A 20808-nucleotide genomic window follows, 5' to 3' on the forward strand; every position below is an offset into this window, starting at 1 on the left:
ACCAGATAGTCCGTAACACTAAGCTGATTGAATTCCCGTCTTAGGCAGAGATGCTCGATTTAGGTTGCTCTGCACTCTTGGTATGGCTATCGGATAGACGGTTACCTTGGGGCTTTTCTGACTATTTGAAAATGGCTCATGGGGTCCTATTGGGTGAATCTCTGGGTCCCGGGGGCTCTCGGAGGGGACCACTACCATACAATCACTTCTTGGAACAGATTCTGTACCCATTTCCCCCTGTGCTTCTGCTTCCTTGAAAAGTAAGGGAGGGACTTCCCTGGCGGTCCAGTGGTTAGGACTCCACACTTTCACTGCCAAGGACGCGGGTTCAATCCCTGGTCGGGGAGCTAAGATCCCACAAGCTGTGTGGCACGGCCAAAAAAAAAAAAAAAAAAGAAAGAAAAGAAAAGTAAGGGAGGAGCCCACCAGAAAGAGCTAGACACGGGATTCTGAGGTTTCAGAATTCTAGCCCAGGTTTGGCCAGTGTCTAGCTGTGTGACTCTGGGCATTTCACCAAACTGCTCTTCACCTCAGCAGCTTCATCTGCAAACGTTTTGGAGGAGGGAATCTTTAAGTTCTCTTTAAGCTCTAAGCAGTTGTGAGAGCAGAAATAATCCGAAATTATCCTTGCCCTATCTGGTATCACGCAGGGAGCACAAGTCCCACGCTGGTTGGTGTCATGCTGTGAGGATGGTCAGGAAAAGACATGAAGAAATTCATCCCTGGGGTCACACTGAATTTGATACAGCATCCAGGACTTTGGACCAGCGGCTCTGAAACCACAAGTTGAGCAAAGTGGCTCATCTCTCTGAGTCTTAACATACTCTTGTTGGTACAGATGAAATCTCAGGGCCCCAAGATTTGAAAATACTCCCTCTGGAGACTCCGGACGGATGTTCTCCAAGCGGAAAATAGTACCTTTATTGTGACCCAAGTAATGAGGTTTAAAAATGTTTCAGAAGCTTTTCATCCAAATGAGCATTGCCTCTCAAAGTTGCTGCCTTGGAAACTACTAATTCCACTGTTTCAGCCACGGTGAAAACATAGGTTGGAACTCCCTTTAGAGGCTCTCCAGACCTGCTCAGATCAGCCTAAAAGAACCAAGCTTATTGCTTCTCAGCCACAAACAGAATTTGGGGGTCCCAAATAGAATTACATCACTTGACCAATTTTTGTCACCTGTCCTGATCCTAAACGCCCCCTTCAAAGAATAGAAATTTGCCATCATGAAGAGCTATTGAAGAAAGGACTGTAGGCTCTGAAAGCTGATTTCACTGGAGGAAGCAGATCGATGGGAAACATTTTCAGGTCTTTTACCACTGTCACACTGATGGGGACAGAATGCCATGCTGTAGTTGTGCTGTGTTTTCTTACGTCCATCAAATGACCTTGGTGTCTTCCCTCACTACCCAGCTGCGTTGATGAGGTTTGAGAGGCGCTGCAGGTTATGGGACCGGAACAGGGTCCTGCTTGGAGAATGCTTGAAGAAAGTCATTTCTGCAATTTGGGGCAGTGTTTTTTTTTTTTTTTAATTTTTGGAGTCCCAGACCTCTCTGAAAATGTAACAAAATCCATGACCACTTTCCTAGAAAGGTACACCTATATGAGTGGTACACATACACCATTCACAATTTCAGGGGTTCTATGAACTCTGGAAACTTCTCCATTTTCCCCAGGTTAAGAACGCCTACACTCAGGCTCCAGTTTAGTCCAGGGCTGCAAGGCTGTGTTGGTCGAACTGACTAGGTCAGCTCCATCTGACCAGGGTGTCCTGGTACTTGGGACCCAGAGCAAACCTTGCCATTTAGCTATGAAGTAAAGCAGTGGGACAGTCCCAGGGCAGTTGTCAAGGCCCTAGGCCCCCCTGGAGGTCCTGCAGCCTAAAATCTAGCAGTTTGCACAGGGACAGGGCTGAGGAATTCCTGGTAGCCCCTTCCTTACAGGAGGGTTTGGGCCTGGAGTCTGTGGGAGTACAGGGGGGGTTACAGGACACGAACTGCTAAGGACTGGGGGTAGTATTGCTGAGGTTTCCTTCCTCAGCTGACCAGGGCAAGTCGAATTGAAAGGAAATAACCCCACAAGGAAAAAGGATGCCTGGATTGGGAGGCCATGCCTGACTTATTTACAGATCATGAGGGTCTCAGAGATCATCGGGTCCAAACCCTCTTGTCCCACCATCGTCGAGGGAAATTGCCCAAGGCCACAGAGCCGGCATGAGGAAGAGGGGCGCTTACTGAGCACCTACCCTCACTAAGGAGGCCGAGACTGGCATAAAGATACCTCCCTTGCAGTTAATGTGCTCACCATTTGGGGGCACCGGCGTTCTCTTCCTTGTGGCCTCCAGAATGCAACAGCCTGATTTTCAAACATTCAATCTGAGACCACCCTGGAAACTGTGCTAAAAAAAGTACCTGCCACGTATCGAGCACTCCTGCAAATCAGCTGCGCTAGTAAGTAGCCTTATACATCCATTAAAACTTTCCTGTATCCTCACAACCACGTTTTGCACACGAAGGAGATACAGCCCATGGATTTTAAGTAGCTCCCTTAGGCCACAGAACTAGTACATGCAGAACCAGGATTCAAACCTGACTGCAGAATCTGAGTTTTTACACCGCCCCCCTGCCTCTCCCAAAGAGTGGAAACCTAAAAGCTGAAAACCCCACACAACCTGGGGTCCCACTCCAAGCTGAAGTCTTTCAACGTCTTTCTAGAAGTTGGGGAGAATCCTTGGTTCCGAATTCTCCAATTTAGACATGATGAAAGAAGGCCCTAGAACCACTGGAAAATAGGGCTCACCGTCCACAGTCACATGTCCAAAAAAGAGGGGCAACTGGAATGGACCCGGGAGCCTCACTCTCAGCTCTCCAGGCTCCCCAGGTGTTCCTAGAGACACATGAAACCTCCTCCATGTGGTTCAGGACCCCAAGCTCGTTCATTGGCAGTCAGATTCCTCACCACATCGTACTGCTTTTCTCCATTACATCCTTTCTTGCTTTAATCGATTTTCATGGTCATTGGAACTTTAATCCTGTTTAAGATGTCACCGGCACAAAGGGAGAGGGAGAAATTGGCTCCACGGCCCTTAGAAAACTGGGTGCTGACCCCCGTTGTGCTGAGGCCCAGGCTCCTGTGGGCTTTGAGGTTGCCCCCCGTCCCCGTCCAGGACGCAACTAATAATAACTAAGAACATATTGATCTATCGCTATATGTCAGGCTAAGTGCTAAAAGATTTAGGTGAATCATCTCAGTAAATCCCACCATAACCCAGTGAGGTAGGCATTTCACTGCATTTTACAGACGAAGAAACTAAGGTATGGAAAGGTTAAATTACTCGCCCAGCTCTGCACACTGAGCGGTGGGATTTGGACTCAGGTAGTCTGAGGCAGCAACAGTGTTCTTCACTGCTATCCTGTAGTTGCGCTTCTGGAAGCTTGCCCTTCTCCAGGCAGATTCCCCAGCTCTATTGTCTTAGAATGGTGATTGCATACATTTGCACCGCACTTTACAGTTTATGAGTTTCGTATCTAAGACCTCATGTAGCCATTCATTCAAAGAATATTTACAAAGTGCCCACCAACTGCCAACCACTGTGCTCCTAAGTCCTCGCTGCTCCACCTTGTGTCCCTGGACCTCCAGCAGCAGCAGCATCCGTGAGCTTGTGGGGAAAAGGCAAAATCTTGGGCCCTGCTACAAACCTTGCTTTGTGATATTTCCATAATAACACCATGAAATAGCTATCCCACTTCATGCTGAATAGATTCAGAGGTACTGTGACTTGCTTGTCTCCCCATAACTACTATTGAGGCAATATATGTAAGGAGCTTAGAACAGTGCATGTGCTCAGCAAACAACAGCTATGCTGTAAATGACAGAGGTAAGCTGTGAACCACGTGGTTGCTCAACTCTACAACCCTTCGGCCTCAGAAGAGCTCTCTTAGGCACCAGGCATTCAGTCCAAGAGGTGAGGCAAGGACTGTGTCTCTGGCTTCCTTCCCAGCTCAGCCAGAGTCTACAGAATGGGGAGTTAGGGGCTCCAGAAGCTACTGTTAGGGTGTGCTTGATCCTATAGCAGGTGGCATCCTGTGGTGGGTATGTTGTTCCCAGAAGACGCCAGGTACAGAAAGAGGGAGACCAGAAGGCCCAGGGGGGATGGAAACACCATCCCCTCAAACCTCATCCCCCCTCCAGGGCTCCTCTGTGCTGAGCACCCTCAGCACACAGACCTTCCAGCCTTCCTCTCCTCACTTCCTGCCCTAGCCGGTTCAGTAGAAGGGCCACCCGTACTGCTCTGGCTGGACCAGCAGGACACAACCTGGGGAGGGGCTGGGCCTGTCTCCCTGTGCTGGCCAAGACCTCCCCAGGGCCCTCTCAGCTATGGTCCCTGGTGCCTGCCATCCGGATCAGTTTCCCCAAACTTCCCTGCTGACTTCTTGGAAAGTGCTGGCTCCCCATCCTCTTTGGAGAATTAACAACAATGGAACATTCTGATTTTAAAATAGTCTACTATTTTATCTTTTGTATTGTCTGGAAAAATTTAATATTACCTTTAAAGCAAAATTTGCTTATGGTAAAAATTCAAATAATAATATTCAAATCATATAAAGTAAAAAAAAAAAAAATCCCACCCTTTAAAAACTTCATGAGATTTCTAGACAATCTGTTTCCTTTTCACAATTACCTCGCCGGGCTCGGAGGCCCAGCAAAACCAAAGGCTTGCCTTTGCCTGACCACCTAAAGTTCTCCTATTCAGCAACTTAATTTTCTCTATCTTCGTAAGACAATAAACGTTCCAAACGCGGTTTGCTTCTTCCCCCGCATCTACTCAGACTCACTCTCTCTCCACCCTTTAGCCGCGACACTCGGCATTGGCCCAGCGTCCGGCGACCTCCTTAGGGGAGGAGCTCCGCACCTTCACCAGCTCTCCCAAGGGCGAGACCCCCCCACTCCCGCCTCCCAGGACAGAGCCCCGCACCTGTTTGGACAACGAACCCCACCCACGCAGGGCGAGCCCCGCCTCCTACGCTTACTGGGGGGCGGAGCCCCGAGCTACCCCACCCCCTCGAGGGAGGAGCCTCGCTCTACCCACTCCCCTCCTCCAGTCAGAGGTCTGCTTCCCCCGCCCGCCTACGACAGAGTTAAGCGCGCACCCCGGGGGGAACCCGCGCGCACACCGGGCGCCGGGTGTTCCACGGCCCGCGCGGAGGCGGTCTGCGGGCCTCGCAGGCGCTGGGGTCCCGGCGTCTGCGGGCGGGGAGCCGGTAAGTCCCGCCACGAGTCCCGCTGCGGCGTCGCGGGACGTGCGCGGGTGGGGAGGGGGCGGAGCGGCGCGTCCTTGGCTGTAGCGGGTCCACCTCCCCCGTCAGAAATGCAGGGCTTTCCCCAGGTTTACCCTCGTCACCTTGTTACCGGCGTGAAAACTCAGTTACCGAACCTTTTAGAAGCGTCCCTCATGGAAACCCGCAGCCCAGGTTGAATTTTTCTTTCTTTTTTGGCTGTTTACCACTTTTTAACATTCCCCCCCCGACCGAGGCTCCTGCAGTGACCGTCAGTCCCGTCTCTGCGCCCGCTTCTCCCCCGCATCACCCCGAGAAGGCGCTGGGCAAAGCAGGCATTTTAGACTCTCCCGGGGGCGGCGGTGACGCCCTCTCCTCTGTCAGTGTGGTCCGCTAGCCAGCCCCTTACCCCGTTAACCCTCGGTTAACGAGGGTGCGCGGGGTGTCCCCTCGGGACCTGTGTCCCTTCGGCTTCTTATCTTTTAAGGCTGTGGTAGAGGCAGCTCGCTGCCCAGCTTTCCATCTCCATAAATAAACCCGAGAAAGAAACATGCCCTTGTGTCGAAAGATTTTAAGCATCAGAGGCATTTCAGAGGGGAGCTTTTCCAGAAGCTTACACGGTTGGAGAGACCAGGGCGCAGAGCTGATAGAGGTTCAGGTCGGCTGCACTGTGGCCGGTCTTCCTGCAGCCCCGCAGTTTTGTCAGGAGAGCCTCTCGAGTGACTTGAAGGTCTGATTAGGGGCAATTGTACTACATTTTAGTGAGTTTAAAGCACCATCAAATTAAAAATACATATTATGGAACGTGCTGCTAATTAAACTCTGAGAAAGCATGGACTGTAAGAGGCACCGCCATTTCAGAGATTTTTAAATATTACTTAAAATTACTGAAATGCAGTAGCTACCACTGTGCCAGGAAACTGTTTAGTTCTTTGGGTTTTCATCATAACTTGCAGTCTTGTTCAGGTGAGGAAACAGGTGGATAAGTAGGGTAAGGGTGGGGGGAATGCCTTCTGTGTCTTAGAAGCTGGGGTGCCGAGCGCTCAGACCCAAACATATGAATGCCTCCTGCACAAGCTCGCAGTGAACTTGGATGCTTTGGGCAGGAAGAGGTGGGCGTCACAGGTCACCCTACATCACGGTTAAAATGGAGTCCCAGCTGTTTCTCAGTTACCAGGGATAATCTTCTCTAGGTAAGCCGGATGTGGCGTCTCCCTGATCTGACCTGACATGACCCTGTGTCTGCACCTGTCATGATTCTGAGCCCTGCATTGTTGTCACATATGCAGTGCTGCTACTAGCAGGGTGATCCTGGCAGGGCTGGGTCTGCGTCTGTGTCTGTGTCCCTTACAGCCTTCTCTACCTCGACCATCTCTCCACTGAAAGAGGGGAGATAAAGCAGCAGCAGTGGGCTGGAACGATTGGTTTGGGGAGGCAGAAGGAGGACAGAGAAAGCCTGGAGATGAGTTAGGACCACAGTCCAGGAAACAAGTAACAAGGGTGGGCTCCCATCCAGGCTGCCACAGGATCAAAGCGGAGGGCGCTTGTGGTGTGATGCCTGGCACACTGTTGGTGGTGCCTGAAGAAAGGCGAGAGGGGCTGGGATGGGGCAACGGTCCTCAGGAAGCTGGCTCACAGCCTGCCGCACCGGGGCTTTCTCTTTGATCCGACCCCAGCTTCCCAGCACATTGCCTTTTTGGCCGTATATGCTCTTAAAGTTGATGGCAAAAAAAACCCCAAAAAACGGCTGTGTGGAGCTTGGCACCCATCAGAAATGCTAGAGAAACCAGCTAAGTCAATGGCCTCTTTTCCACATTTCTGCCTGCAGGGATGCCGGAGGGGCCGTCTGTGAGGAAGTTTCACCATCTGGTCTCCCCCTTCGTGGGGCAGCAGGTGGTCAAGACAGGGGGCAGCAGTAAGAAGCTGAACCCTGCTGGTTTCCAGTCCCTGTGGCTGCAGGACACCCAGGTGAGTTCGTCGTCTTCTGACGGGCTCATTCCACAGCTCACCCCAGCGGGCCGACTCCATCAGCACACCCTGTACCGCCCCTAAATTTATCTCAAGACTTTTCATGCTGTCACTTCCTGGAGCCTGAGGCGACCATGCTGGGAGTCCACGCAGCTCCCCTTCTGACATTTCTCAGCCTCGGGTGAGCAGCACAGTGGCCTGTGGAACTATAAAAAATACATGTGCACGAGCTGGGTATTCACATTCAGCGTCTGGAGTGGTTGTGATGACTCCGGCAGACTCTGATGTGCACCTTTGTTTGGAAACCGTGTTTAATTCTATGGGGCCAGCAAGGAGGTGAGGAAAGAGCATAGCCTTCTGATCTGGGTTTCAGCCTGACTCATCTTTGCTTTGAGCATGAGTCAGAATTCCCTAAGGCAGCAGTCCCCAACCTTTTTGCCACCAGGAACCAGTTTCGTGGAAGACAGTTTTTCCACGGATGGCGGGGGTGGTGGTGGGGGGATGCTTCAGGCGGTAATGTGAGCGACGGGGAGCTGCAGATGAAGCTTCGCTTGCTCTTCCACCCGCCGCTCCCCTCCTGCTGTGCGGCCCGGTTCCTAACAGGCCGCGGCCCGGCCCAGTACCGGGGTTAGGGGACCCCTGCCCTAAGGGGCTCGCAGAGCTCTTTGTGGTCTGACTCATGCCTCCCTCTCTGGCCTGCAGTTCACCCTGCCCCAGCTCTCTCTCCAGTCATTTTGAACTATCTAGAGCTCCTCTCACAGTCCTTCATGGTGACATGCTGCTCCCCTGTGCCGGCAGGTCTTCCTTTTTCTCCCAGCTCCACCCCCATTCCTGTCCCTTCATGTTACCATGGTAATTCCTGGTCTCCTTCTGGATTCAGCCTTGCCATCACATCCTCTGAGAAGCCTGCCCTGCCTGCTCTGAGTTGGAGAAGAGACTCTGCTGTGCTTCCCGGGCACCCTGTACCTCTTGTTGGATGCTCACTGCTGAATTTGTCCTGCCTGTTGAGTGGAGGAGACAAGTAAACAGGGCGCGATATTGTATTCCTGGCACCTAACTGAGTGCCCGGCACTTAGGAGCCATTTGGTAATTGGCGGTAGAAAAACCAAGGATTTCAGCTGCTTCTTGGCTGTGTGTTTCTAAGCAAGTTACATAACCTCTTGGCTCTAGTGTCTGCTAGAGTTGTAAAATGGGGGTAAACACCTACCAGTTAAAATTGTTGAATTAAGCCGACTTTATGCCTGGCACATAATAGGTGCTCACTAAATACTAGTTCTCTGTCTTCCACCTTGCCCTTCTCACACACAGACACACATGCACACACACACACACACCTGGCACATAATAGGTGCTCAGTAAATACTAGTTCTCTGTCTTCCACCTTGCCCTTCTCTCACACACAGACACGCACGCGCGCACACACACACACACACACACCTGGCACATAATAGGTGGTCAGTAAATACTAGTTCTCTGTCTTCCACCTTGCCCTTCTCTCACACACACACACACACACACACACACACCTGGCACATAATAGGTGGTCAGTAAATACTAGTTCTCTGTCTTCCACCTTGCCCTTCTCTCACACACAGACACACACGCGCACGCACACACACACACACACACACACCCCTCTGGCACATAATAGGTGGTCAGTAAATACTAGTTCTCTGTCTTCCATCTTGCCCTTCTCTCATACACAGACACACACACGCACACACATATGCACACACACACACACACCTGGCACATAATAGGTGGTCAGTAAATACTAGTTCTCTGTCTTCCACCTTGCCCTTCTCTCACACACAGACACACACACACACACACACACACACACACCTGGCACATAATAGGTGGTCAGTAAATACTAGTTCTCTGTCTTCCACCTTGCCCTTCTCTCACACACAGACACACACACACACAGACACACACACACACACACCTGGCACATAATAGGTGGTCAGTAAATACTAGTTCTCTGTCTTCCACCTTGCCCTTCTCACACAGACACACACGCACACACACGCACACACACACACCCCTGGCACGTAACAGGTGGTCAGTAAATACTAGTTCTCTGTCTTCCACCTTGCCCTTCTCACACACACACACACACACACACACACACACACACACACACACAGGCTATAAAACCATTCTTGGTTAGAACTGGAAGAGGTCTGCTACACCTTCATGTGTGTTTTCTGCATTTGGAGGTGGGGCTCAGGGAGGGGGAGCGGTTAGCCCAAGCCGACATTGCTAGCAAGGAACAGAGACTGGAGCACAGGCCCCCTGACCTCCAGGTTTTGTGCTGTTCCCGTGAGAGCACCTGGACTCTTTGTCCAGACTGTCCTGCAGAGTTTGCAGGACAGGATTAATGTCCCTTTGCCTCTGGGTCCCAGTGGCCGGGATCTTAGCACCTGCCTTCACAGAGCTGGCTTGCAGAAATATTTACTCAATAGCTGAGTGGACAGAAGAATGTGAGGCAAGGGAGCCTTGAGATGGATCTGGGCACTGGTTTCCCAGTAAACCAAGGCAGGGGTCAGTGTTGGGAGCCCAGAAGCCTAAGGGAGGTGGCCTTGGGGAGCTGCCTGGCATGTGGGTCCCCATCAGTGGGCTCCCTTTCTGTTCCTCTGTCCGTGGGTCCTATTCTCAGGATCTGAGAGTTGAATTTGGAAGTTTAGACCTGTGTCCCTAAATGGGAAGCTGTTAGGTAGCAATGAATGGAGGAAGGGAGCGTGTGATTAAGGCCCAGCTGGGGGCCTCGACATAGCAGAGGTCCTGTGGCCTGGAGAAAAAGCCTTCATGATGGAGATGGGACTTGAGTTGGACCTTGAAGGATGGAGGACTTAAGTGGGTCAAAAGGAGAAGAAAGGGCATTTCAGGTTTGAGAATCAGTTACAGATTCAAACATGGAGGTGGAATGAGCAGGGTGGGCTCGTGAGGCAGAGGAAAATTGGCTCCACTCTGTGCTGCCTGTTTATCTGGCATGGCCCTTCACTGTCCTTCCTTATAAGCTCTCCAGTTTCTGTGTCAGGAATTATGTATTATTTCTCATAACAGACTCAGAATTCTGAGTGGCTTATACAAGTCAGGAGGTTTTTTTCCCGCTTCCCATAATGGGAAGTCTAGAGGAGGCGGTCCAGGGTGGTGTAGGAGTGATGCAAGATCACTGGGGCCCAAGCTCCTGCTCTTCTCTCCCTGGTCTAGCCCTCATCCTCATGATGATGATGATAACATGGCAGCTGGGATTCCAGCCATTACATCCACATTCCAGGCAGGAAGAAAAGGCAGGAGAGAGCTGGAAACTGGTTCATCCATTTTAAAGAGATTTCCTGGAAACCACATTTGACCATTCCTGCACAATCTCACTGGCTTCCCCATCTGTAAGGGAGGCTGGGAGACGTAGGTTTTTAGCTGAGTATGTTGACGTTCCTGTAAATCAGTAGATTTGTTGGTAGGGAGAAGGGGAGAGGGATGTTGGGAGGCAGCCGGCAGTCTCTCCACACTTGGTCCCATATCATCTTCTCTTTTGTTTTAGCCTCTCATTTTGCAGAGCACACACTCCAGAGCTGCCTAAGAAAGCATTAGGGGTGGGAGGTAAATACTGAGTCCTTTCCGCCTGTTAATGTTTCTGTCCCATCCTAGTCTGGGTGGGTGGGACATCTGGAGATCAAATCCCACTGTATACTTAGACTTTATGTCAGTCCTCCAATTAAAAAATATGTACAGCTTTGTTGAGGTGTAATTCACATCACATCCAGTTCACCCATTTCAAGTGTACAATTCAGTTTCTTGACACAGAGTTGTGCAACCATCACCATCATCAACTTCAGAACATTTCATCACCCCCAAAAGAAGCCTTGTGCCCATTAGTCCTTTCCCTTTCACCCCAACTCTCCACCCCCAGCCCTAAGCGACCATTTTACTCTCTTTTCTATCCTACAGATTTGCCTTTTGGGGGGGCATTTCACATACTTGGAATCATGCCATGTGTGACTGGCTTCTCTCACTGAGCATAATGTTTCGTAGGTTCATCCCTGTTACAACCTGTGTCAGAACTTCATTCCTTTTAAATCCTGAATTCCCTGAGGGAAGGAGCAGAGACTCACTCATCTGTGTGACCCTCAGCACCTAGCACGCTGTCTGGCACGTTGTATAAACCCAGTTAGCAGTTAGAACTGAACTGTCCATAGTGTCAGAGGAATTTAAAAGAGGGACGGCGGAAATTGCCACTGTTGGGAAGGGTGCAAGGGTCTCCTGACCTAGGCCTTTTGACCTGGTAAATGTTTTGACCTTGAGGGTCATCTGACAAATATTTTCATCAGCCTTATTCCAGCGTGGGTGAGTTGCACCGAGAAAGTGTTGCCTGGAGCAGATTCTCTTATGCCTGCTTAATTCCTTGCCCAGGTTTTTATGTGAGCTCAGTTAAGCCATTTCTGATGTGTGGCGGCAAACAACTGTGCTCAGATTTGCAGTTAAGCTATTCTGGAATTATTTAGAAAGATAATGCCCCCTTTGGGGGAGAGGCCTTCAAAAGACTGCTCCAGTTGTTAACTTTTATACTAATTGACAAATTGGAGATCTCATCAGAACTGTGATCTTTAAGTACGTACCTTTGGGGGTCAAAATATCACAGGCAGTTCCATTATGAATGCCAGATGTTTGGGGTTTAGTTCTTGGAAAGACTGCCTGAATTTCGGGTCTTGCAGAACAGGCTTATCCTGGAATCGGGCCATGTACACATTACCTGCCAGGACTAGCAATGTGGAGATGGAATACTCAGCAGCTGGAACATTCTTTTACACACATTTTCTGTTTTCATTTTCTTCTACTGCAATCGTGTTGATCGTCATTTTTGATTGTGAGGTCTCGTGTGGCCATTCCTTCTATCAAATCCAATTTCAGGGGGACGGTGGGGGCTGCAGAATTTTACAGTGGGTCGTCTTTAGCTGCTGTCAGTTTGCGTGTGGTGTGTATGTGTAGGTATGCTGATTATTTCTAACAAAGAAAAAGTATTATGAATTGAATACAGGAATGACAATTAGTATTTACTTATTAGCTAATTCATGAAAAAATTGGGAGTATTTCCCCTCAGGTATTCTAGGGTGGCCCTGCATCTAGCATGCATCTATTTCATTGCTGATCTGATTCTTCCACTTGCTTCTAATCACTTTGAAAACCATGTACTAAGTGCCCACATGGCTGGAGCAAAAAGGAAAAGGCAAGTCCCAAATATTCAAGTTGGGAAAGTTTCATGGAAGAGGCAAGAGGGGAGACATTTGCATTAGGATAAATGTCTGTATACACCTCTTCCAGTCTTCCCCGTTCTGGGTAAGACACAGTCTGTTTTGACTGCAGTAACAGAATACCTCACACCAGGTAGCTTACAAACAACAGAAATTTATTTCTCACAGTCTGGAGCATGGAAAGTCCAAGGTCAGGGTGCCAGCAGATTCAGTGTCTGGTGAGGACCCACTTCCTGGTTTGTAGACAGCCATCTTTTTGCTGGATCCTCATGTGGAAGAAGGGTTGAGGGAGCCCACTGAAGTCTCTTTTATAAGGGCACTAATCCCATTCAGGAGGGCTCTACCCTCATGACCTAATCACCTCCTGGAGGCCCCACCTCCAGACACCATCACACTGGGGGTTGATTTCAACACATGAATTTTGGGAGGACACAGATAAGTCTATAGCAGAGCCTTAGATCATGTTCATCTTTTTCTAGGTCCATGGAAAGAAATTATTCCTTAGATTTGATCCAGATGAAGAAATCGTGTCCCCTGGCAACAACCCACTGTCAGAGCGTCTACAAAAAGAGTGGAAGGAAGAGGCCGGGCACCACCAGGAAGTCTCTGAGCAGTCCTCCCGGTCCCCAGGAGGAGATGATGCTGTCCCCAGTGGAGGTGATGGTCTGCGGTGTTTGTGGGGAGACACCCCTGCAGGAGGTGCTGAGAGGTGGCTGCAGGTCAGCTTTGGCTTGTTTGGCAGCGTCTGGGGGAACGAGTTCTCCAGAGCGAAGAAAGCAAACAAGAGGGGTGACTGGAGGGACCCTGTTCCAAGGTAAGGCGTGGTTGAGCAGGCCGTGGGCTGTGACTGTCAGCAGCTGTGCGGGGTCTGTGGGGTTCGCCAGGGCTCCGCTGTGTGGGCCTGGGCCGGGCTCTGCGGGCAAGCTGGGTGGTCTCCAGCAGCCTGCCGCCTAGGAGAGAGAACCCGCTCCTCTGCCCACTGAGATGGCAGGTCGACTGTGGTCTGCACCCAGAGAGGGATGGGGACCACCTGGCAGCTTAGAGAGCGGGGAGTACTTTCCCAACAAGCACAGCCCTTGGGGCTGGGAGGCCTCTGAACAACATTTTATGGCTTGACTAGTGCTCTCTGAATTTAGGGACAGAATTGCCCCAGTTTTCAGTCTGTTCATGTTGAGGAGAATATCGGTGCAGAAAACTCTATCCATGTTCAGGATTCTTTCCTTAGTGTAGATTCCCAGCGGAATCATTGCTGGTCAAAGAGAATGAACGTTCTTATTGGTAGCACTGAGTTTTTTGTGTCCTTTTTATCAACTTGTAGGGGCTTTCGGACCTTGTGTGTTAACCTCTGTGATGTGTGGTGCTAGTGTTTCCAGCCTGTCTGTGTCCTTTGATGGTGTTTGTGCCTTTAGGCATTCAGGATTTTTAGTTTGTAGGTAGTGAGTGGTCAGTATTTTCCTTGATAGCTCTTAAGTTTTATCCTCTTGCTAAAGAAGGCTCCTTCTACCTCCAAATCAAAATACTTTTCTAGTTTCATAATTATATATTTTTTCATGTCCAGAACTACAGTCTTTGTTTATGGTATTATGTAAGGCCAGTAAGATGCTTGGGACAATAAAAATAACTCAGATCGGGAGTTCCCTGGCAGTCCAGTGGTTAGGACTTGGCGCTTCCACTGCCGAGGGCCTGGGTTTGATCCCGGGTCGGGGAGCTAAGATCCCGCAAGCCGCATGGTGAGGCCAAAAAAAAGAGAGAGAGAGAAAAAAAGAAAACCTCAGACTGGCTGGAATGGTGAGGAGATTCTTTTGACTCACAGACAGTTGACCCTTGAACAACACAGGTTTGAACCGCACGGGGCCACTTACACGGGGATTTTTTCAATAGTACTATTACATTGCTGCACGACCACTCTGAGGTTGGTTGAATCCGTAGGTACGGAACCATGGATACAGAGGCCGGCTGCAAGTTACGTGCGCAGATTTTCAACTATTCAGAGGGTCAGTGTCCCAACCCCCAAGTTGTTCAGGGGTCAACCACGTTAGAAGCTCAGAGGGAGTGCGGGCTGTGGCGTTGACGCAGGTCCAAGCCTTTGGCTTCACATTCTTGTGATTCTCCTGACTTTGCACTTTGCCACATGTTGCTTTTGTCCTTAGACCAGCAGCAGGAGACTCCTGCAGTTCCAGGCCTTATATCCACACAAGAAAAGAGGAAGAGAGGAGAGAGAGGGTCATTTCTAAAGTTCAGATGAGCAAGGAGAGCTTTCCCCGAAACCCCCAGGAAACCTCTCATGGCCCCGAAGCTGGGCTCGTGGGCTGATTCCGGACCCGGTCACCAGCCGGGGCAATTGGAACGCTCTTCCACTAACAAGGCTGGTCCTGCAGGCCTTCAGATTTATCGCCACATGACATGAACTCATGTCATTCACTTATTTTTGAATCTCTTCCTGTCACGTTATAACTCCTTCCATGTTGCATATTTTGCTTTGCCTGCCCCACCCCCTTTTTTTCTTTATTAGGCTTGCCTGAGTTTTATCTACTTTGTTGGTCTTTCAAATAAATAATAGTTTTGTATACTAACCACATGGAAGAGTATTTCCTAATTTTTCAAATCTTTGAGTGTTTGGGGTCATCTTTTTTGGGGTTTTTTTGTTTTAATTTTATTTATTGGATTACGATCAGGGTGGCAGCCTGTAAATTTTCTACTTTTGGCATCAAGATTTGCAGCCAAACACAAATTGATCTTTGCTTACGTTTTGTGTACATAAATGAAGATAGAATGTTCATTAAAAGTAAAACATTCTGACAAAAACCAAACAAACAAAAAAGGAAAAACATTCTGTAAATGTTAAGAACAGGTTATTGTTTTGATAGCTCAGCTTTTCTCTGGTTTTGTTTTTGTTTTTTGCGGTATGCGGGCCTCTCACTGTTGTGGCCTCTCCCGTTGCGGCTCCGGAGGCGCAGGCTCAGCGGCCATGGCTCACGGGCCCAGCCGCTACGCGGCATGTGGGATCTTCCCGGACCGGGGCACAAACCCATGTCCGCTGCGTTGGCAGGCGGACTCTCAACCACTGCGCCACCAGGGAAGCCCTTTGCTTATTTTTTTTTTTGTTTAATATGCAAAACTTGGGAAGAGGATCATTGAAGTCCCTCAGGCTAGTTGTGGTTTTATAGAGTTTCTCCTTGTCTTTCGTTTTTGTTTCTGTGTTTTGCTGCCCTTGGTCCCAGGCATCAGGGTCCCTGACTCTCAAAGGTTCTTTGCAGCTTCATTATTAAACAATCCTGGACCCTCTCTCTGCCTTTAGCCCTAATTCTGCTTCTCTTTGATGTTAACAGTGCCACTCTGTGTTTGGTTGGCTCACCCCCTGGTCTTTTTTCCACTTAGTTGTAGGTCTGTTCTTTCACTTATTTTAGGTATGCTTGCTATAAACAGTAAATAGCAGGCTTTTGTATCTCTTTAAACTCAGATGCAAACTCCTTGTTTTGAAATGGGGTAACTGTGCTATTTGGATTTTCTTTCATTTGTAGTTTTATTGTCCCTTGTTTTCTTTTTTCTGTTGGATTTATCACATTTCTTCCTTTTTTTTTTAATTAATTTTATTTTTGGCTGCGTTGGGTCTTTGTTACTGTGTGCAGGCTTTCTCTAGTTGCAGTCAGTGAGCGGGGGCTACTACTCTTTGTTGCGATGCGTGGGCTTCTCATTGTGGTGGCTTCTCTTGTTGTGGCTCATGGGCTCTAGAGCGCAGGCTCAGTAGTTGTGGTGGCGCATGGGCTTAGTTGCTCCGCGGCATGTGGATCTTCCCGGACCAGGGCTCGGACCTGTGTCCCCTGCGTTGGCAGGCAGATTCTTAACCACTGCGCCACCAGGGAAGTCTCTTTTCTTCCTTTTTTTTTAAACCTCTGTTAATTTGGAAGTACTGCTATTCATCTTTATTCTTTTGGTAATAATATTATCTTTAAATGATATCTTTTTTTTCCCTGAGTTAATAACTATCAAATTTTAATAGTATTAAATTAATAATCTTTTCCCTTATTATTAACAATGGTATTTTGCTCTCTTTCCCCCCTCCTTCTGAGAGGAGACCTTTAAAATATTTCTACTTCTGTACTTTCCTGCCATTTCTACCCCATCTCTTGTGTCTGCTCAGATAGTTTAGAATTTTAGTTCCATATTGTTAATTAACTACACTGTTAGTTATGTATAATTAAATTAATTAATATTAAAAACACACTAACATAGGTGTCTTTTTGTTCAGAGAATCCTTTCCTCACACTTGGATTACAGGTGCACTGTTATGATTGCAGGCCACTCGGATCTCACAGTAGACGTGACAGAGTCCAGTGCTAATCTTTCCATCCATCCTTTCCATCTCCCCTCCTCTTGAGATCCTTGCTGATTTAATTTCTGTTGGGATGTACTTTTCCTTGAGTAATTACCACAGGTACTATGCGTAGGTGTTTTTCTGAGTCCTGTTCCTCTCAAGCTGTCCCTTTACTTTCACATAAGATACCACCCAGGTCAGATACGTGAGTCTTGGAGTCCAGCTGCAGCCCGAGTCTCTCCCCTCACAGAGTAGCCCGTTATTGCTTATCAGGGTTCATGAGGTTTCTCCTGTGTCCCTGGTGGGGGCGGTGTGTGTATGTGTCTTTCTTGGTAGATCTTGCGCGGGACTGGGAGAGGTGCCTACCTGGCATCAGTTTCTCTGTCCTCGTTCCTTAACAAGCCCTGCTTTGTGCCATAGCCACACCTCCTGGACTTGAGACTTTTCTGTACGTCCCAAGTTGTCTTCTGCCAACACGTATTGTTATTATCAGAAAAAAGGAGAGAGTATACATTTTCTTTCAATTACTCCATTTGGCCGTGAGAGTTTAACAATTCTAGCAGAGCCATCCCTTTTCTCCTCTGGGACCTTAGCTTCCCCAGATTATCCTGAGCGGAGTGGGAGCTGTGTGTGCACGTGTGACCTGATGCTGCTGTCATAGCCCTGTGCACTGTGAACTCTCCTCTCTTCCCAGGCTGGTCCTGCACTTCGGCGGGGGCGGCTTCTTGGCCTTCTATAACTGTCGGATGGTGTGGAGCTCCTCTTGCCCGGTGGTCAGACCCACCTCTGACATCTTGTCGGAAAAGTTCCATCGAGGACAGGCCCTGGAAGCTCTGGGCCGGGAGCAGCCCGTCTGCTATACGCTGTTGGACCAGAGATACTTCTCAGGCTTAGGTATGGCTGATGGCAGAGGGTGGTCCTGCTGACCGACCTAATGAAAAAGTCCCTCGTCCAGGAGGCAGGAAACTGGCACCCGCCACTGGTGTCAGTGATGCTGGACGATCACCTGGGCTCCTTAGCTCCACTTCCCTCGTTTTTAAAATGAGGGAGTAGATCAGGCCATTTCTAACTTCTCTCCTACCCTAATTATATTATCAGTCGTAGTCTGCCTGATAGCCACATGGGAGCATGACCTTCTAGAGGGCAGGGATCACATCCCCTCCATCCTTTTTTTTTTTTTAATTTATTTTTTGTTTGTTTGTTTGTTTGTTTTTTGCGGTACACGGGCCTCTCACTGCTGTGGCCTCTCCCATTGTGGAGCACAGGCTCCGGACGTGCAGGCTCAGCGGCCATGGCTCACAGGTCTAGCTGCTCCACGGCATGTGGGATCTTCCCGGACCGGGGCACGAACCCACGTCCCCTGCATCAGCAGGTGGACTCTCAACCACTGCGCCACCAGGGAAGCCCTAATTTATTTTTTAATTGAAGTATAGTAGAACAAACGCAGACCCTGCACCCAGAGGAGCACAGGCTTCCAGGAGTGGCCTTTGGGGTAAATTAGCAAGAGAAATGCTGTGTAACCGGCTGTTGTTACAAACGATAATCAGAACAGCCGACATTTTTCAGGTGACTCCACTGTGCCAGGTACGTGGGTTCATCCTTATTGCTCTTCCTCAAGATGGCCACTTACTAGTTTTCCCTTCATTCAGATGAAGAAACTAAAGCAAAAGACACATTGCTCTAAGGGCACAGCTGAGATATGAAGCAGGTAGTCTGCTGGCGAATTTTAGAGAGAAATTTTGTGTGACTGTGAAGCTCTTGGAAAGAGCAGCCTTTTCACCTGTCCATCTGCTCCACACGTGCCAAACGCCTGGCCTCCACCGAGCTCACCTTCTCTCCTGAAGGAGAGGGTTGTTTAGTGACCCAGCAAGCATGGACTCAGCCCCCTGGAGCTAAAGATAGACTGTGATAAATGCCTAGTAGAGGTTAAAGAAAGTGCACTGTTGGGACATTTTGAAGAAACTTACTGATTCAGGAAGGAGAGGTCGAGGTTGACTTCACAGCAAATGAGGCAGGAGTAGGAAAATAATATAATAGTACCCCCTAAACACTTTCTATATTTCAGGCGTCATGCTTGACATTTTAAATAATAATAACAGCTAGTACTTATTGATTCCTCTCTATGTACCAGCACAGTGCTCAGCATTTGTATGTGTGTGTGAGAATTCTCATTTACTGCCCACGAAAACCGGGGAACCTACCCTCGCTTTACAGACCAGGAAACGGAAGCCTCAAGAAGGCAGGGAATTCACCAGGGTCAGGTAGCCGGGATCTGGTTGGGCCGGGATTCACAGCCAGGCACTCAGGTCCAGAGCCCATTTTGTTAATCTCTTTGCTGTAACATGGGCCACGCGTGAGTTTTATGTCATTTTGTCTTCACAACAACCTAAAGGGTAAGTGTTAGCAACTACTTCGCAGACGGGCCGGATGATTCAGTGTGAGGCTTGCCCGAGAGCTTCTCGGCCACGCTGGATCTTCCTGAGACGCTCTCCGCTGCCGTCGTATCAGCTGCGCTCTGTTTTGTTAATTATGTGGCCAGCTTTCCTTATGGATGTGTCCTTTTTCCTTCCCTTGTCCCCTCCCTGCCTCCTTCCAGGGAACATCATTAAGAACGAGGCCCTGTTCAGAGCTGGGATCCACCCGCTTTCTCCCGGCTCACTCCTGGGTCTTCCGCGCCTTGAGGCCCTGGTGGACCACGTGGTGGCCTTCAGTGCAGGCTGGCTGCGGGGCAAGTTCCAGGGCAGACAGCAGCACACGCAGATCTACCAGAAGGAGTGGTGCCCTGCTGGGCACCAGGTTGTGAAGGAGGCACTGGGACCTCCAGGGGGCTTCCAGAGGCTCACGTGGTGGTGCCCCCAGTGTCAGCCCAGGTTGTCGCTGGACGAGCCAGAGCAGGTGGCACCCTCCTCGGGTGCTCGGGCCCCTTCTACGCAGAGCCTTGCCCTTGAGGGACCGTGATGCCTGAGTGTCGCCGCAGGGGTTGTGGGCAGGGTTTGGGACTGGGGACAGGAATTGGGGGAGTGGGGTCGGGATGCCAGTGCTGTTGGTGTTCATCTCACCGGAGTTCAGGCTGAGGCAGTTTCCACAGGGTCCGATTTTGTTCTTTTCTAGTTCTGGTTAATTCTTCCTATCTAATCCCACCACTGTTGACAGATGAGGCAAATCGCGATGGCAGTTAAGGGGAAACCTCCCGGAGTGACAGTGGGGCAGCGAAAACGAGAGCCAGTGGAAGAGAGCTGTGCCAGCATCGCTTTGCAGGGGTTTGGTTTGGTTTGGTTTGGTTTTGGTTTTGAAACATTGGCTGGTGTTAAGTCCCTCCATGTGAGAACCAGGGAAAGGGAATTATCCTTCTTGGTTCCCCAAGAGGGATCCAGGGGTGAGGGAGGGAGTAACAGGAGAGTGTTGCTCGGATTCAGCCTCCTGCCTGGACCCTTCCCATGGGACAGAGATGCCAGGAGAAGGAGGGGAAACGGGGGGACCAGGGAGCTGGCCACCTTCCCGGTGTGTCCATGGGCTTTAGAAAAAAGCGTCTTGTTCCCTCCCCAAGGTGACGTGTTTGTGACAGTTGACATGCGCAACAGTGCAGGAATCCAGGTCGTTAGCAAAACCTAGAAGAAACCAGGACATGAAAATAAAGCTCTTTGTTACTTTGTGTTGTCACCTTTATTTGGCAGTAAAGGTTCTTTCACTGTACATAACTGAGCTCTTTGTGAAGATGCCGTTTAGGGCTTGTTGAGTTGGTCGGGTGGGTCCATTTAAAAGGAGCAAGGCAGGGAGAAAGGTGAACATGCACCCTTATACTTGTCTGTCTTAAGTCACTGGGAGTTGTCCACAGCGGGGAAAGCCACCTTATGGCAGGCATTAGCTCAGGGCCAAGATGGTACCCAGACAGGCCATTTCCCGTAAGTCAACATCTGTCAGGGTCTGGAGTACAAGAGGGGGGTGGGCTGGACAGACATCACAGCCTACGTGCGGGTGGGCACCCACTGCGATT

At 49.6% G+C, this 20808-nt stretch overlaps 1 protein-coding gene across 1 annotated transcript; it reads left to right on the forward strand.

Annotated features, from left to right (window-relative positions):
- Nucleotides 1-5128: 5128 nt before the first annotated feature.
- Nucleotides 5129-19780, forward strand: NEIL2 (nei like DNA glycosylase 2). Its single transcript, XM_082842031.1, has 5 exons — nt 5129-5261; nt 7105-7244; nt 12979-13313; nt 17509-17708; nt 19411-19780. The coding sequence occupies exons 2-5, from the start codon at nt 7107-7109 to the stop codon at nt 19770-19772; spliced, it is 1035 nt and encodes a 344-aa protein (XP_082698157.1). The 5' UTR covers nt 5129-5261; nt 7105-7106; the 3' UTR covers nt 19773-19780.
- Nucleotides 19781-20808: the final 1028 nt, after the last annotated feature.

Source organism: Leucopleurus acutus (assembly GCF_964270905.1).
Source record: "Leucopleurus acutus genome assembly, chromosome: 7".
In the NCBI taxonomy this organism is placed as follows: Eukaryota; Metazoa; Chordata; class Mammalia; order Artiodactyla; family Delphinidae; genus Leucopleurus; species Leucopleurus acutus.